Source organism: Uranotaenia lowii, chromosome 3, assembly GCF_029784155.1.
Source record: "Uranotaenia lowii strain MFRU-FL chromosome 3, ASM2978415v1, whole genome shotgun sequence".
Classification (NCBI taxonomy): Eukaryota; Metazoa; Arthropoda; class Insecta; order Diptera; family Culicidae; genus Uranotaenia; species Uranotaenia lowii.
Genome location: NC_073693.1, coordinates 138,157,321 through 138,176,589, shown reverse-complemented (window position 1 = coordinate 138,176,589; position 19,269 = coordinate 138,157,321). Strand labels below are relative to the sequence as shown.

The following is a 19,269-nucleotide window of genomic DNA, read 5'->3' as shown; positions in this document are numbered from 1 at the left end:
ATCTCATGCGACTTCATTACCTGTCAGGGTGATTTCCAAGTTACACTACTTTTTCTCCAAATACTCGTCGTGGAGATTTCTGGATATAATGCGTTCAACCTAATTATAAATCTTACATTTTTTTTATTCTAAATGAGGCATATGTTAGGTACACGTCAACGAACTTGAAAAACAGCGAATTTAATTACTCATGAAAAAATCGAGCACCTATTTATTTTTAAAACAAATATCATTGCATTATTTCTTATTAGTTATGATAACAGTGCCAATCACATTCTTTTTGGATTTTTTCAAAAATGTTGATCCTCATAGTAAACACTAGAAGCATACGGAAATAGGTTTCGAAAACAAGATCTTTACACTTGTCAAAAGTGTTTCCTGATCATATCCTTTTTCCCCACATCCGCACCAAAATTGTTTTGCTAGGATGCAGAGGTGACCTCGGTCCTAAAGCATAAGTTTGTTTTCTTTCATCCTTTTCTCTTATTTTCCTCACTATCTATTGACTACTAGGACGTGGCCGGCGCCGTTATTGATGTATAAAGAGAGAGCATCAGTTTTGTTCATTGAGAATATGCTGTCAATCCCAGACACGATTCTTTTGACCTCTGGACAAAAATGATGGCCTCGGTCAATCACGGAGTAGCAACCATTGGCGATGTGGAATTCGTTCTACTTAGCCACGCCTGCGGTTATGGAATCCGAAATGTTTAAGTATTAATGATGACGGAATAAAGTCGAACACAAAAGTATCAAATCAGTATCAGTAATAGTTTAAAGTGGCATTTCGGGTTCAATGACTTAAGGTGGATGTGAGTAGTCGATCAAGCTAAGCTAAGCTAATCAAATTTCGAACTAAAATTTATAATTTGGATTTTTAAGAATCAGATTTAAAAAACAGAATTTTGATATTCTACTGTCACTTTTGAAAATTTTAAATTTTTTCCATCGATGGCTGAATCGAAATGGTTGATTAATTCTAATAAGATTTTGGAAATTTCAACTGATCAATTTTTATTAAATCGTCGTGTTGTAAATAAATAATTTGTTCTGATGATAATTTAATTCTGTTGTGTTAAAGCAACAATTATTCTTTGCATTTACGGTTGATGGTAAACTAGTTCTTGCTGATGCTTCAAAAACAGTGAAAAGCTAAAAATTGTAAAATTTTGCTTAAAAAAATGCAGGTTTACAAGATTAACCGTGCTTTACCACGATTTTGTAGATATTCCATTAAAAAATGTATATAATATTAGCGCAGTGAGCTAAAGAGCCGTAGCCTTACATCAAAAGAGCCGCAGGTTGCCGACCTATGTTCTAGACGCCCCGTGGATTATTTCAAATGGCCGAAAAAGAACTTTGTAATGTATAAATATTGAGTCCTACCAGATCCGGATTAAGCCATGGGGGGCCCGGGGCAATTACAATCAGAGCCAAAGAAGGAATCATTAATTTTTAATTCAAAATATGAATTTTAATTTCAATTTTATATTCATAAACACAAAAAAAATCTTGTGATAAAATTAAACAAATGTGCGGATTTTAAATTTTACATCGAATATTGGCAACAGAGAAATTTGTCAAATAGTGATTCTTAATATGACAAAACATAAATTTGAAAACATAAAATCAGAATGTAGATTAGATATCCAATGCAAAACACATAATCAGTAATCCTTTAATAAATGAGATGAGCTTGGAAGTATCAACAAAGATTTAGAGTTCAAAAATTTAGAAAGTTCGGCACATCATTTTTCAATTGATAATTCTCAAACTGTTTTCAATACAAATAAAGATTCAATTTATTGACATTTTCAAGTCTTAAGTTGTTTTTAAGTTTCATTTAAAACAATTTGAGAATTATCAATTGAAAAATGATGTGCTGAACTCAGGATAACTTCAGTAAGAAAAATTTCAAAATAAAAGACATCAGAATCAAAAGTAGAAAACTTCAGTTGGAAATCTTAAATTTGATTTCTGAAATAAGAATTTTTAATTTTATTTCTTAATCCCGTACATATACCTATTATTTTGTTATATTGTTTTGTTATATATTTTCAAAGCGATCTCTACCGTCGCTAGGGGACGTTAAGAGTCTACAAGAATATGCAGAGTGTAAAGTATGGATGCAATGATTCATTTTCATAACGAATTGACTTCTTCGGTCGAATAACTGAGTGCTAAAAAACTAATGAACCGAAATGAAATCTGATGTTTTGAAATCGTCTTGGTACATCTTCGTACCTGAAAATGAACAAATTTTCAAAGGTGATGGGAAGTTTTAGAGAAATATGAGATATTTTTTTGATTCATATTTCTAATCAACCTTTCTTAAAAATGGAAATTATTTAAAATTTCTTTCAATACAAACATCCTTACTATAAGTTGTTCAATAATATGAAAACGATAAACACATTAGATAATCTCAATCAAAACTATAAAAAGATTAGCAAAACTTACAAAGCTTGAATGGACAAACATCGACCAAATTTCTTACAATGATGAAGTCAAAGCTTCCAAAATTTCCAAAAGTCGAACGACTCGTTTCGATTTATTGTCTCTGAATCCCCAAACTGGAGTTTTCGTTAACATCAACGACGGCGACATCACTGACAAAATTTCATGTTTACCAGACAAACATCTTCCAAGTGTCGGAACCAAACAAAAGAAAGGGTTGCCGATTGTCGAGGTATTTGATGAATTTTTCATCGTCGCTGGTTGGCAAGGTTGCCAATCACCAGCACGAAAACTTCGGATTTCAACTACATTGACAATATATTTTATGCGATTCCGAGCAAGGCAGGGTAAAATCAGATAGTGTAAAATAAATTCAAACGAAAGAAATAAATATCAACGAATAACATCGTTTGTCAAGTTTGTACAATCGGGGAGAAAAAATGACGATAATTTTATTTTTAAGTATATTTGTGTCAAACTTTGACAAAAAAAAAAAAACATAAAAAGACTATTAAAGTACAATGCTGTCACTGACGCGACGCACCACTGTGGTGGCTCAAACAGAAAATGATACCCCAAAATGAAATGTCAACGCAAAGTTGACGCGACGCGACGTCCGACGGTCTATTGTGCGGCGTCTTGACGAATACTTTGATTATAAACTTTCAAATACGCAAAATAATTATGAAATTAATTTTACGGTATTTTTCACGTAAACTAAGTGTCTAAGTATTTCCCTAATCAATCCGCTGGCAAGAGCTTCTGAAATAAAAGTGCAGTGTAAGTGTGCAGCGATGAAGTGATAGAGAAAATGAAAATAAATATTACCACGAAAAATTTCATTCGCATTATTTTGAACAAAAACTAAAAAGAAATAAGACGCAAATATCATTTCAATACTAAAAACATATGACGTAGCATCTATCATCACATCGCGTTCAACTCACTAAAAGTTCACGTAAATTGTTAGTCAGCGCCAATTCCATCTACGTGAAAATAAATTGGATAAAAATTATGAAGTTTTTCACGTAGTCACAACGTGTAAATTATTTTGCGTGTAGCAATACTTACCGCATGGTTGACACTCGGAGACACTGCCGGTATTTATTCTACCTTATAGAGATCCATTCAAACGAGACTGCAGTAAAACTTAATAATCCAACACTCCCTCAGACAATAACACACAGAACCAAACAACCAACAATTTCTTTCCTTCCAAGACGGTCATCGGCTAGAGGCGTAGAAACGCCAATAAAAACAGGCTGGCTTTCAAATTACTAGTCATTTATTTTCCGTCTTTGAAAAAGAGCCTAATTAAAAAATGGAATTATACATTTACAATTAACGTTTTGATCATTATTCCGTTTCTCTCTCTTGCAGCAGTTCGTTTTCGCACCCACGCTCATCATTTACAAAACGCACTCAATTATAGGTAAATATAGTATCAATCATATTAAACCGCTAAGTTTTCTAATTTAATCGCTCGCTAGCTGCTTCTCGACTGGACGATTCCAACTCGCTCGTGTATCAAATAAATTAAAATTAAGTCTAATCAATCTGCGCGCTTATCTAAAATTATTGATCACTTTTTGCGGCGCTCTTCGCTTTTTGCCGTTGAACTTGTTTTTTCTTCTTAGTTTGTTCGTGTCTCTCTCTCTTTCTTTCGATTTGATTATTCTCTACTCGAAATGTACCAAACCAACTTTTGCTTGTTCCTTACAGTATGTGTGGTATGCGTAATTCTTTGATTATCACTCTTTCTATTCTTTTTTGTTTCACTTTTCGCAGCAGAGCTTAAAACTATATGTTTTTAAAAAATTGACACCTAAAAGTTGGTTTCGCTTTTACCGCTAAATAAAACTCTCATTTGCCTATTCGAATATTCTCTCTCGCACAATCGAGAGTGGTCCGCCGTTTGACGAGTCTTCTTTTCTTCGAGAGAAAAAATAATCGTTTTTCCATTTTTGATTAATTGCAACTTTACAGGTTTTCTGTTTTATTTCTGTTTTAAAATCGCTATAAATATAATTACGTTTAAGGACTTAAAATTCTTGCCGTGCTTCGTCAACACGTAAAGGCACTCTCTCTGTCTCTCTTTCTTCTTAGAAAAAAAAAATACGATTTACATCATTTTTCCGTTTGTTCGTTAAAACTAGTTACTGTTTGATTTCCGTTTCTTCGTTTGAGTTCGGTAAAAGCGGGGTTCTGTTTCGCCGTTTTTCTTTATTATTTAGTTAAAAATGAGGACTAAATCGTGTTACAGGATTCCGTTTTTTTTGTCTCGGAATAAGGCAGCTAGATTGCAAGTATTGTTTATGTTTGTGTCTCATATTGTTTCTCTTTCGCTTTATGCTGTATCTGTCGTAGATCGATTGCTGAAGTTTGAAAATAATTTTCCAAGCGCTGTCAATGCTGTTGAATGTTGGTTTACGAGTAATTGTTGTCACAATCTGAACTTTTGAGTATTAACTCTATACTCTATACTTCTTCGGAAAGAAGCTATTTCTTTTTACGTTGAAATGAATAAATCAATTTTACTGCAAATAAAATACATCCAAAGACAATACTGAAATATAGAGCTTCCGTCAGCAATCGGGGAGCCAGCAGTCATTTTTCCACGCTCTATCACTTCTGATATTTCTCGGACTGGAACTGGACCTTCGTGTTCAATCAAAGAATAAACAACGATTCGTGTCGTCTATATAAGGAAAGTTCAATGTGTTCTCTCGGTAAAGTACTACTACATGGTTCGGTGGAAAGCACAAGGCAATCGGCAGTCTAGCGACGGCCCCGTTACGCCACTTCGTCATTCATGGGGCCGACCTGTACACGGTCAATTCGTTCGGAATTATAGTCCAGCTTTTAAATGAATCGATGTCATACTTGAGACACAGGGCGTATCAAAAGGAAATCGAACTGATTTGATATGTTCGACCAGGGGTTTGTTAAAATACTGGAGCATGACGACACCCCTTCCTCCCTCCCTCATTCAGGTTCTCTTTCTTCATCATTCTCACTGGACAGAAGCCGAAACACGAAATGTAGCACGGGGGGAGAATGACCTATGCCATGATGACCTACCGAATTCGAAGCGTACAGGGTGTACCCCGAAAAGAAGACACTTTTCTCTTTATAGACGGATTTCGCGCCAACTCAACACAGTATCTTACATGACTCTCTCAGAGTTGAATGAAACTTTATATGTGTATAGACCTAACGTAGTCACTTGGTATACTTAGTTTTCCCAAAAAGGATCTAGACTAACATTTAAAAAGGGCGCTTTTCAGGCCAATTTTTTATGTAAATTTATAGCTCTAAAAATACAATTCCTACACAAATGTGGTTTACCGGGGAGTTTTAGAAAGATGATTGAATTTTTAGAAAAAAAAATAGACAAAAAATATTTTAAAATCCTACATTGAGAAAAATGCATTTTAATAACTAAAACTTTATTCCCCAACAAACTCCATCTCAGAATTTAAGGATTTTTTTTAAGACGAGTAGTAATAATGCCTACATTGCAACTTGTACACATATTTAAGGGGAAAAAAATCTCTAAAAAAAAATTTCTTCAAGTCCATACTGAAATGAATTTTTTTTAAGTGTATAACTTTAATCCAAAACTAAAAGTTTATTGCATTGGTTCATTGCAACACCAATAGAACTATATGACTGGACAATTAAACAAACAGAGAAAGGTATAACAAAATTCTATATCTATTACATATCTAAAGAGTTATTCAAGTTCATGTGCAGGATATTCTGCAAGGACGCTTCGAAAAGTCCAGGACCAGACGGAATTCCTCCTGTATTCATGAAAAGTTTGACAATGGAAATGACAGCTTCATTGTTTTGGCTTTTCAATATGTCATTGGAATCAGAAAATTTTCCTAAAATTTGGAAAAGTTCATTTTTAGTGCCTATATTCAAATCTGGTCGAAAGTCTGACATTCGAAATTATCGCGGAATAGCCATTATCTCTTGCATTCCAAAGCTTTTTGAAGCAATTATAAACGAAAAATTATTTGCCCAAATTAAGAACCGAATAACTGACAGGCAACATGACTTTTTCAAAGACCGTTCAACCTCAACTATTTTAATTGAATTTATAGACTTTTCATTGAATGCAATGGATAATGGCAACCATGTGGAAGCTCTTTATACAGACTTTAGTAAGGCATTTGATCGCATAGACATACCAATGCTTCTTTTCAAATTACAAAAAATTGGCATAAAATCTCAACTCCTGAAATGGCGTGAATCATACCTAACGAATCGCCAACAAATAATAAATTTCAATGGAAAGAAATCGCTTCCTATTCAAGTCACTTCAGGAGTTCCACAAGGATCTCATTTAGGACCCCTACTTTTCATACTATATGTAAATGACATTTCCTTTATTCTCAAAAATCTCAAAATGCTCATTTATGCCGACGACATGAAGCTCTATTTGGAAATAATAAATGAAGAAGACATCAGCTTATTCCAGAATGAAATTCACATTTTCTACCTGTGGTGCAAAAAAAGCCTTCTGAAGCTCAATGTAAAAAAATGCAGCTTAATATCATTTAGCAGAAAAAGAACAACACCAAACATAACAATTACATTAGGAGATCAGAATGTAGAAAAATGTGAACGAGTCAGGGATTTAGGAATTATCTTAGACTCCAAACTTACTTTCACAGACCATTACAATACTATCATCCATAGGGCAAATAACATGCTGGGCTTTATTAAGCGCTTTAGCTTTAATTTTCAAGACCCATACACAATAAAAACACTATATATTGCCTATATAAGGTCTTTACTGGAACATTGCAGCGTTGTTTGGTCCCCATATTCAATTTCACACGAAGAAAGAATAGAATCAGTTCAAAAGCAATTTCTACTATATGCCCTTCGTAAATTAGGTTGGACATCATTTCCACTTCCATCATATAAAGCGCGCTGCATGCTCATTGACATACAAACACTAAAAGAACGCCGCGAATATGCAATGGTTTCATTTGTAAACGATATCGTTTCGAAGCGTATAGACTCAAAAGAAATTCTATCAAAATTAAACTTTTATGCACCCTCTCGGCAACTCCGAAATCGAAATTTATTTTTCATTAATCACTATCGCACAAACTACGCGAAAAACGGGCCAATAAATCGCATGATGGCCTCTTACAATCAACACTGCGAAACCATTGACTTTACAATGTCTCGGCAAAAACTCAAACAATATTTTCATCGAAGAAATCTAAATTCTTGAGAAAAATTGTAAAGCAGACACTGCTTAAACCTATTCTTAAGGAAATACACATGTATCAAACTAGTCTACGTTACGATTGACGAAACAAATAAACAAATAATGCACACAAATGTCAGAGGAACTTGAGAGTTTATTTTAAAAAAGCCAAAACGATTTCCGGAACACAAAAGTTTGATTCGTTTGTACCTACAAATAAATAAACATCAAATTCCTGCTAAAAGGTATTTTTATTCTGAATATGGCCCCAAAAAACTTTAAAAAGTTTTTGATAGTCAAACTTTTTTCCCTTAAGAGTGCTCACTTTGTGATGTTCAGAAGAGTTGTAGACCACATTATTCTCCACCACTTTTTTTTTTAATTACACTGTATCAAAAAATTGTCCGTACAGCACGTACCTTGAAATTCAAACAATCAAAAAGTGCACTTTTTCAGTCAATAAAAATACTACAATTACATCATTCGCTGCAGAAACTAGTCCTTCTTGTAGATCAGTATTAAAAATGTTTATGAATTAAACCTTTAAAATAATAAAAATCATTTTGTATAGAAAGTCCCAAAAACGACGTCAAAAAATTGTCCGTACACTGAGGCCTTTGTCAAATATTAGTCAAATAAACAGTTATGTGTCAGTCTATCAAACGCAGAAACGTGAGTTCTCTGCAAAGACAATTTCCAGTGGTCTGAGCGATAAATACGGTAAAATGAACGGTATTTAGCGTTAACCAATAGATTACAACAATTTGTGGATTAAATTAACAGGAAACTGTCTGCTCCTCACAAAAAAAAAAACCCGTTGTCATCCGGAAACTGATTGTTGACCTGAAGAATGACGGTAAAAGCTTGTCCGGAATTGCAAGTATAGTAAAAGGGCCACGATCGTCGGTTCAGTATGTCCTTCAGAACTTTAAGAAGACTTGCTCCCTGGAGACATAACATACTTCAGGAAGAGGCTGCGAACTGAAGCTTACGGATCGTCACCATCGCATCATTGTCAGGCAATTAGTCAGAATCCTAAAATCAGTGCACCGAAACTAGATGACAGCCTGAAGAATATTGAAAACATACACCCATAGAAGAGGTTGCAAAAATCCAATGCCTATTTAGCATATCTCTGTGCCGATAATGCGCTGAAATGTGCACTGTGCCGAAGATGATATGTTTGAAAAACCGTAACTGGCATAAGGACTCGGCTCCCAACTAAAATGATGCATGACCACTACATTCAAGCAAAACAAGAAAAACATTTTATGGGATTTCCTTCCTATTGGATAATTCATCCCAGAAACAAGAAAATAAAAATATAAACCACAGCGCCCGTAGGGAGAATCGAACTCAAATCACTAACTAAATGGACTTGCCAGACCGACATTTTAACCAGTGTACTATTTGAGCTTCATGCAGGTAGAGGGATATTTGTCATAGGCATTCTGCCACCGATCAATCACAAAAGAAACGCACGACAGTGGCTTCCCGGTGTTTGGCCTCCTTTCAAGGTATTCATTTGTCTTGCGATGGAAACGGGAAAGGGAACGGGAGTGAAGGAAACGGGAAACCCATTGAATGAGAACTGTGCTTTGCTTACTGCCTGCTATTACATACACACGCTACATATACACAGCTGCTAAAGCCGGGCAGCTTTGCCGGTGCTTGTTTGCCGGTGAATTGAAGGAATATATTCTTGTTGCTTTTGCTACATACACACGCACAGCTTAGCCGTGGTTGTTTGCCGGCGAATTGAATTGAAGGAATGTTTTTTTTGTTGTTGCTTTTACTGCATACACACGCACAGCTCGGCCGTGGTTGTTTGCTGGTGGATTGAAGGGATTGAATTAGAAGGATGTTTTTGTTGTTGCTTTTGCTACATTCACAAGCACAGTGCTCGGTTCGCTGGCTGCCTGGTGTTGGCCGGTATTTATTTCCATCCTTCTTCGTCTTGTGGTGCGATAGGGAGGGACGTGAAAGCGTTTTTATTTTGTTTCATTCAGACATACGCAATTCGGTTAACTTGGGAGATTAATGCCGGTGGGAGCAAATCGAATCAGCACCGATCGCGTTATCTTCTTGTACCAATGATGCTATGTAATTGACTACACGCCATTGGCACAGAGGCTGAATTTTGGGTGTACAAATTAATCCTCAAACGGTACGGAGCATGAGAAAAAATACTGAGGTCGTGTTGCCATTTGCGCTGAATGCACCCCACACCATTACATGGCCACCACCGTGCTTAACTTTTGGTCGCAAGTTTTTTGGATCCAATTCAGTATTTGGATTACGCCATACTGCTACATGTCCGTCTGACCCAAAAATATTAAAATTGCTTTCGTCAGTGAATATGACGTTCTGCCAGAACTCTTCCAGTTCCAGGACATACTTTTGGGCGTATTCCAGCCGCTTTTTCTTATTCTTAGCAGATATAAACGGCTTCTTACGAGCAACACGACCACGGTTTATTTCTCATGAAGTATGTTCCGTACCGTTTGAGGATTAACTTGTATGTTTTCAAAATTCTTCAGGCTGTCATCTAGTTTCGGGGCACTGATTTCAGGATTCTGACTAATTTCCCTGACAATGATGCGATGGTGACGATCCGTAAGCTTCAGTTTACGGCCTCTTCCTGAAGTATGTTATGTCTCCAGGGAGTTAGTCTTCTTTAAGTTCTGAAGGACATACTGAACCGACGGTGGCTCTTTTACTATACTTGCAATTTCGGACAAGCTTTTACCGTCATTCTTCAGGTCAACAATCAGTTTCCGGATGTCAACGGATATTTTTTTATGTGAGGAGCAGACAGTTTTCTGTTAATATAATCCACAAATTGTTGAAATCTATTGATTTACGCTAAATACCGTTCATTTTACCGTATTCATCGCTCAGACCACTGTTTCTGCGTTTGATAGACTGACACATAACTGTTTATTAGACTAATATTTGACAAAGGCCTCAGTGTACGGACAATTTTTTGACGTCGTTTTTGGGACTTTCTATACAAAATGATTTTTATTATTTTAAAGGTTTAATTCATAAACATTTTTAATACTGATCTATAAAATGGACTAGTTTCTGCAACGAATGATTTAATTGTAGTATTTTTATTGACTGAAAAAGTGCACTTTTTGATTGTTTGGATTTTAAGGTACGTGCTGTACGGACAATTTTTTGATACAGTGTAAATCTGAGAACAATATTTTAAATCGATTTTTTATTTTGCATTTTTATCAGTGTACTGTAGGATTGCCACTTACTTATCAATTATTACAATCGGAGCTATTATTTCTTCGAAATCAGTACAACCAATTCAACGAAGCAGCTTTTGAATTGAAGGTTGGAAATCTACACTGAAAAAATAAATTACATGATATTCAAAAAAAACTTTTTGTTGGAAAAACTTGTTTTCCTTAAATATGCACAAGTTGTAATGTATGGACGACTTGTTGGCCTTATTATTATCCGGCTTAGAAAAAAAATTCATCAAATTTTGAGATGGCATTTTTTGGGGATTGAGTTTCAATTTTTCGAAATGTATTTTTCTCAGTGTAGGATTTCAAAAAAAAAAATAAATATTTTTTTCTAAAAATTCAATCGTTTTTCCAAAACTCTCTTATGAACCTCTCTCATGTAAGATTCTTATATCTATAAAGTTTCATTGAATTCTGAGAGGGTCATGCACACTTCGTGCCGATTTGATTTGAAATTCGTCTATATATAAGGCGTTATCCAGAATTGATTCTCAAGTTCTCAAAGGTCACACTACAGATTAAATTGGGACAATCAAGTTCACATTTGGCTGAGTAAAGGTTACTTGAGGGAAATCAAACCACTTTGTAACCAAATTGAAAAAAAGTGGTAGACGAATTCAAAATTCATCTGTACCAACAAAGGTTCATAGAAGTTCCAAATTAGTACCAAATGGAACAGAAAAGTTCGTTAATGAGTCATTGGAAATCACATTGGTTATTTTTTACGGCAAATGCTAATCCGAACGCTAGCGGCTTTTTGAGCCCGCGAAGTTCCATTAGAGGTCTAATCTAGGACCTCAGAGAAAACTTTTGCAATTTTAGCGGCATTTAACATTTAAAAGATTGGTTCCCCGCAAAAAATCAGAAAAAAAGCGATGAACGTGATAAAACTGAGTTGATATTGATGATCAATCTTTGTCTTTTCTCAGAACGAACTCGAACTTAACTATCCAGTTGTATAATCAAGAATTTCTAACGAAATCGTCAGATATCAACTGTTTTTGCAATTGCAACCATCCACTATTCTACAAGTGAATTAGTACTTCATACACGCTCCTTTATTTTAACTCAAAATTAAGTATAACCGAGGTTCAAAACATAGTTCGATTCTATGAACTTAAAGTTTAGTACCCTTTTTCCTCCTTGCGTTGGTTCAAAGGGAGTTCGAACTGCGAACTCAAAATTGATCCCTTTTTTTCCTTCGGCGAGGGAGCAAAGCTGAGTTCGACCTGTACCGGAACAGCAACATCCGGGTACAAAAAAATTTATATATCCTTAAATTCCCTGAAAATAAGCAACCCTCGAATAAAAAGGATAAATTTGTGTTCGGCTGCCGAACATAATATTGAGTATGCCTATCTGAACTTAGTTTTGCGATTGCCCAGTCGAACTCAAAGTTGAGGGCTGCTACTGAAGTGCTGTTTTGAACCAAAATTACTTAATTTTGAGTTTAAAAAAAGGAGCGTGTATTTACCTTTTTCCAATAGGCAGTGAGGATTTACTTTTGAACAGATAACAGCATCAAAGCTTTAATAGATTAAAATTAATTTTAAAACGAAAGCGCAATGACTACCACAATACATAAACGTCTGATTGCCACACTCACCGTGTTCTAAACGGATCGATAAAAATACGTCTAAATTTGAAAAGTCAAAACACCAATTTGGAGATATATATTTTATTCAAAATTATTTCGGATTGTAACCATATTTTTCTCCGTTAGCCTTTCATAGTTGGACTTTTTCTGAGTGAGTGACGATTGGCGACGAACATGTTAATTTTATTTTTGAAAGATTTGTCGACTCAAATTTTCGAGGACAGCCTGTACGAACTGAACAGAAAACAATAACAACATTTCCATGACGAACTTCTCTACCAGAGGTCGAAATTTGGGCAAAATGAATATTGACGTCGGACGCCGGATGGTTTAGATGTTATTTTCGTCAATCTACCGATGGAGAAGATTTGTCAACACTTCATAACAAACACATTTCAGTTCCCATCGAATTGGACAATCTTTCTCGTGCTTGCTCAAAAGAGCAACAACAGATGCCTCTGACATTTACAACATTATCAGTCTAGTCTAGACAGTCTTTCTACAAGTGATAGAACTTCAGCAGACTATTTCGAAATTACATCGATAGTTGGAGCGTACTTTTGCGAAAGGGCCTAAGCTGTTAAATATTGATTTTTAAAACAATTAAATTTTAAGGAGAGTAAAAGTTTGTTTTAATTAAAAAAAAAACAATATTCCGACAGCTTAGAACCCAAATCGAAAATGTACGTTAAACGCGACAAGTATCAATGCTTTCTGACGAAAGCATTCTTGAGTGGGGGACAATATGTACAACATGTTATCACGACTGAGACGTTTCGATTGGATGGATAAGAAAAATGTTTCCAATACCTCACTACTATTATACATAAAACATCAGAACCCGAGCATAAGACTTCATCATACCTACACAACATACATACATAACTAACACAAGAAGGGACACCGATGGAAGACATTGTCTAATTCGATCAGCTCGCCGCACCGTCGTTTTCCCCGTAATGGTTCCTGTCCTACTGGTTCCGATACCAATCAATCAGGGCACCCGAAAACCGGCCTACGGGAACTTCAATTCAAACGGGCTTACATATTTATACACATACACACACACACTAGACGCATACACACACTCTCACATACATTTAAAACGATTCGTCATGTTTCGAAAAATGAAAATGACTCATGCAGCGAACAGCGCTGTTAATAGCTACTAGAGTTGAAATGAAGAAAAAAAAAAATGAAGAGAAAAAAACGAACGGTATAAGGAATGTCTCAATTTTGGGAAAACCAGCCCAGAGGAACGGTGTTTTTTTTTGTTATTTTTGTTTGGGGGTGAATAAATGCTTTCTCATCCACGGGCTCGGGTACCGGAATCTAACAAATGTCACGTGACCTTATTTTTTACCTGTAGTCAGCACCCCGTCAGCAACTTTACGCTAGCTCATTCACACGACGACCACTTTTCGATGAATCATCTACGAAACCACCAAGCTGGAGTCAACGAGATTGCACATTGTGCGGTTTGGTCAATTTGCCTAAAATACTTGTATCCGTTTTTTTTATTGCTTTAGCAGTAGACTCTCAGTTCAAAAATTCAAACAATGTTTATTGATCGCCGTTTTCTTCTCGTTTAAAATATACAAAAAAAACTTTCTATTTCATATACCGAAAAAATTGCTACCAATATTGGTCCAAACTTTAGTCTTTGGCTTCCGCGACTGATAACTCTCTTCTAGTGGCTCGATGAGACAAACGATGCCGATTTTAATAGATATTTCTAAACTTTTGTACCCATCGTTTTCGCTCAGATTCTCCATCCTTCGTCGTCGTCCACGTTAGAATCCGTGTCGGATGGTTCCTCGCCGTACATGTCAGCCAGCTTCCGGAAGCGAGGTCCGAAGTTTGATAAATAGTTAAACTTGAGATCACCTTCATCGGTGCACGATGCTAAACTGGACAAGGATCCGGAACTGTTGCCGTCCCCTTCGTAGGCATAATGCCGCACATCGTCGATTGGATACGCATCGGCATCCTTATCGCACGCGTCCTTCTTGTCTGTCAGGAAAGCACCGATATCCGGTACGGCTTCGTTCTGCCGCGGGTCGATTCCGTAAGGTTTATCCGTGTATGGTGGTGCCCGAAGCACTGTGAGATCATACTCTGCGTCCCGCTCTCCACCGCCTTCTTCTTCGTAGTTGATTATTGTCTCCCGTATGTCATCCATATCCTTCTCGTGCCATCCGTCTTGATGTTTCTTGTGCACCACGACTGCCAACAGTAATATCAACAGAACCGCAATGCACACAATGATAGCGATCAGGAAGTTAGAATCGATTCCGAAAGATACCGCTACCGCCACCGATCGATGACAGCCCGGGTCATGGTTCTTGGCCAGGCTTGGCGAACCTAAGTTATACGTCTTGTCGTTGATCGTTAAATTTCGTAAGCAGCCACTGAAACCCTTACTTTGCGGTACATAGGTCCAGTTGAACATCGACCCGAGAGACTCCAAATTCACGGCAGCTCCACCCAATTGCAAAGGAGAATTAACGTTCAGCGACTCGTTCGGTCCTTTCGGAGCATCTAAGCTCATACAAGTCGAAAGCTTACAGTTGTCCACGATCATTTCCACCGTTTGCGGTTGCAGCACTATTTCCACAGTAAATGGTCTACCTTGAGGGTAACGATGCTTGTGCTCAATACGGATTGTACCGGTTCCATAGTCCAACAACAGAACCGGAAGTCCTTTCACCAGTTCCAGTGCCAAGAAATCTTGAATCGGCAGCAGCGGATTGAAACTCATCGGCCCAATGTACATGACCAATCCATCCTCTCGATGTGGCGTAAGCTCCAAGCTTATTCTGGTCATGTTGCACGGACTCACCGGTGGGTACATTGCATAACCATGCCCGTAGAAACCGATAGCGATCTCCTCACAATGAGGACCTTCATAACCTTCCAAACATTCGCACTTATCGTTGTAAGGAGTGCCTCCGTTCAAACATTCCGTCATTATTGGTGGGGCATCGCACACACACTCTGCCTGCACAAACGCATTGACTCCGACAAACGAGCTTGTGTTCGTGTAAACTGCTATCGGTACACTCGACTTGTGTAGCACATTTTTACATGACAGCTCACACCGCATTTTCTCTTCGATACACTCATCAATACTAACCATCAACATCCGCAGCCCAAGTTCTTCCTCCAGAGTCCTCTGATGGTAGCCAATCAAACCGTTCAAACGTTCCGGCTCATAATAAGGACTTCCGTGAGCTGAAAATCTCACATCCAACAATGATGCATTGTTATCGCGCTGCAACACCGTAAACACATCCACATTATCCTTGCTGATGTTGAACAAATCCGCAATACTGGCCTGCAATCTATCCTTTGGCGTTAGCGAAAGAGAAGGACTACGCGTTACAAATTCCTCTGCCGTGATTCCATAGAATCGTATCGACCCACTCTTGTCCACCGCTTCTTCCGGGATTTCCTTAACCGTAACCACCACCTTTGCCGACACCGAATGCCGCGCGAAATAACTCGACTGTTCCGTCACAACGAAAAACAGCTCATACTCTCCACCACGCGTACCCTGCAGCATCGTTATCATACCGGTATCTTCGTTCAACATGAAATTATCGTGACCACTGTACTCATCCTTCCAGCGGAACGTCTTGTCCGGAAGATCCCAATCATCCAAATCTTCAACATACACCCTTCCGATCTCGGCATTCGGCGATTCTCCCTTGTAGTTGTACACGAAGATCTTACTCTCGCCGTCGCTCATCTCGTTGTCGTTCACATCTCCAATCACCAGATGCAATTCGCTGACCTTGCTCAACGGCCTCGGTGAACCACTATCGGTTATCAGAATCGGAATACGGTACTCCTTCTGCTGCTCCCGATCAAAATTATGCTGAGCATACAGCACATCTGCATCAATTCTAAACTTGTTCTTGATATCGTTACTGGCACCGTCCGAAATCTCAAACTTAAACGGTGGCCCGTTCTGAGGTTCGTCGTAATCATCCGCCGTTAACTGAGTTATCCTTCCCGGCTCCTGATTTTCGTACCAAACCACCGGCATCGAATTGGTTAAAAAGGGTGGATTATCGTTGGTATCGATCAGAATGATATTCACCGTAGTTGTCGACTGTCTTCCACTACCGTCCTCATCGGTTGCCGAAATAATAACTTGCCAAGCTTTGTGCCCATTCGGTTGATCCCGGTCAAGCGGAGCCTTCTGTCGCAAACATCCTGCATCGTCAATCTCAAGCAAAGGCCTCTGTTCAACCTTCACAATCGCAAATTTAATGTGCTGTGGAGCCGAGCGATCCTTAATATCTGGATCCCAAGCCTCAATCGTCGCGATACAACCTTCCATAATCTTTTCTTCTTCGATTTCCAGGTTGTAGTCGTTCTTCGCAAACTTCGGTAGATTATCGTTAACATCTTCGACCTTGATCGAAACCGTTGCGTTATCGTCGTAGGTTCCATCGAAGGCACGCACCTGCAACGTGTACTCGGTAATGTTCTCATAATCCAGCTCGTTGTCTACCGAAATAGCACCCGTCGTCTCGTCAATCTTGAACGCATTTCCGATGTTACCGGAAACGATCGAATACGTGATTTGGGAAGCCGTATCCACGTCCTGGGCCGTGACCACAATCACTACCGTGTTCTTGTTGGCATCTTCCGCAACGTTCTCGGAAACGTAATAATCCTTGGTAAACTTGGGCGGGTGATCGTTCTTGTCGGAAATCTTGATAATAAAGGTCTGCGAAATGGAGTTCGGTTTGCCGTTGTTGTACAGCGCAGATGGAGAATTGTCTTCGGCAATGATTTTCAGGTGATAGGTATCGGTGGCTTCACGATCAAACATAGTCAAAGCCGTGATGTTACCGGTGTTGTAATCGATGGCAAAGTATTCTTCGTTGTCTGCCAATCTGAACGAAACGATGTTGTTGGCCGAGGTTCCATCCATGTCGAAAGCACGAACTTGCATCACAGGAGTTCCTGCGGGTTCATTCTCCGGGATCCAACCGGAAGTTACTTCAGTGAAGTAGGGAATGTTATCGTTCACATCGAGAACTTTAATTTTGACTACAGTTTGAGCTATCAGATCGTGGGTATTTTTTACACTCACAGTAAGTGTATATTCTGTAATGGTTTCGTAATCTAGCGCTTTGCCCAGAAGTATGATGGCAGTATCTTCTCTCTGTTCGAGCAGAAACGTGTTTCGTCCGTTGGTTTGTTCTGTCCTTCCAGTGATCAGCTCGTAGATCAACTCCGGTTTGCCAGCTATGTTTGATTTTGCTCTCATCGTCGCTAGAGCTGCACTGTAGTTGCTGAAATTTTCATCCAGCGAGATAGGAGTTTGTTGAACTTCAGTGAAGTAGGGAGGGAGTTTATTGGATTCGATGACGGGAATTTTTACTTCCACTTCTGCATCCTGTTCCGGTACGGTGTTGTAAGCTCGAACGTAGATTTGATAATATTGACCCGGACTTTTGTCTATCGATTTAGCTAAGGTGACAATACCGTTGTTGGGATTAATCCTAAAATAGGTGTGATCGTTGTGCTTCTGAAGAATCTCATACTTGATAATACTGTTATCTCCGTCGTCCAAATCGGTGGCTGATATTGAAGCCACTCTTGTCCCAATTTTAGCATCCTTGGTGATGGGTTCGTCGTATCTGGTTTTATCGAACACCGGTGGGTTGTCGTTGATGTCTTCGATGGTCACCTTGAAGGTACAGACATCATCCAAATTCGGAAGCCCATCATCAGTGGCACGAACTGTGATGTAAACCTCCTTCTCTCGGATCGGTTCATCTCGATCAAATCGATGGGTCGTAGTAATTTGTCCGGTAGTCTTGTCTATCCTAAACTTGGATCGTTCCCCGGGAGCCGTCACAAAACTGTAGGAAATCTTCTGATGTTCGTCCGGATCCGTTGCATTCACTTGAATGACGTACTCTCCTGGGTCTCGCTCTTCCTTCACCGACGGAGCGTAACCTTCACAGTTCACAAACACCGGCTTCCGATTATCGACAGCTTTGACAGGCCTCGAAGTTCCCAGTGGCAAAAGACCAAATTCATTCAACCCATTATCAGTCTCATAGGTTTCATCGTACAAACTTCTTCGACTTCTCCGACTATCTACTCGGTCCAGACTAAACACTTCCCTGAAGCCGAAACGGCTCACATCGTCTGTTCTACTTAACCTACTGCTGCCATTGCTTTCTACATTTTTTCTGAAGAAATTACTATCTGATTGCGTGGTAAACACCGATATCGCTAGATATACGACTACAGCTATCACTATCTTATTCATTTTGCTTATGTTTTACGTTTAGTAAACTTTTACGTACTAATGGGACTTTATCTCGATAAAACTAAAATCTATCAAAATTTTCCGAAACCGAATAAAAAGGTTTCCGTTCGGAAAAAGGCACTCTTCCCGTAGTTCAAAATACTCGCTCCCTCTCTCTAAGGGTGATGCATCTTTGCGCCGCCAGTTGAAGTCATCACTGCTGCTGCTGATAATAACGCTGCCATAGGATAGTGTCTTCCCCCATCTGTCATGGTAAGGAAAAAAAGCTGCACCCAGTTGTAACGAATCACCTTAGTCAGAGTGATAAGAAGAAGGGCTGACTCTAGAAATTCCTAGTAGAAAAGCTGAGGTGTTTATTCGAGTGTCCGTGAAACGCAAACCCCTATACAACACCATCAGTTTGGAGGAAGAGAGAAGA

At 38.3% G+C, this 19,269-nt stretch overlaps 1 protein-coding gene across 13 annotated transcripts in view; it reads right to left on the bottom strand.

Annotated features, from left to right (window-relative positions):
- Nucleotides 1–3,724: 3,724 nt before the first annotated feature.
- Nucleotides 3,725–19,269, bottom strand: part of LOC129750880 (DE-cadherin) — a 44,342-nt gene continuing 28,797 nt past the window's right edge. For all 13 annotated transcript variants that reach the window (XM_055746011.1, XM_055746015.1, XM_055746019.1 and 10 more), the window contains one exon: nucleotides 3,725–19,233. In XM_055746011.1, the coding sequence (XP_055601986.1) occupies nucleotides 14,313–18,851 (4,539 nt within the window). In that variant the 5' untranslated portion in view covers nucleotides 18,852–19,233 and the 3' untranslated portion in view covers nucleotides 3,725–14,312. The remainder of the gene's footprint in view (nucleotides 19,234–19,269) is intronic.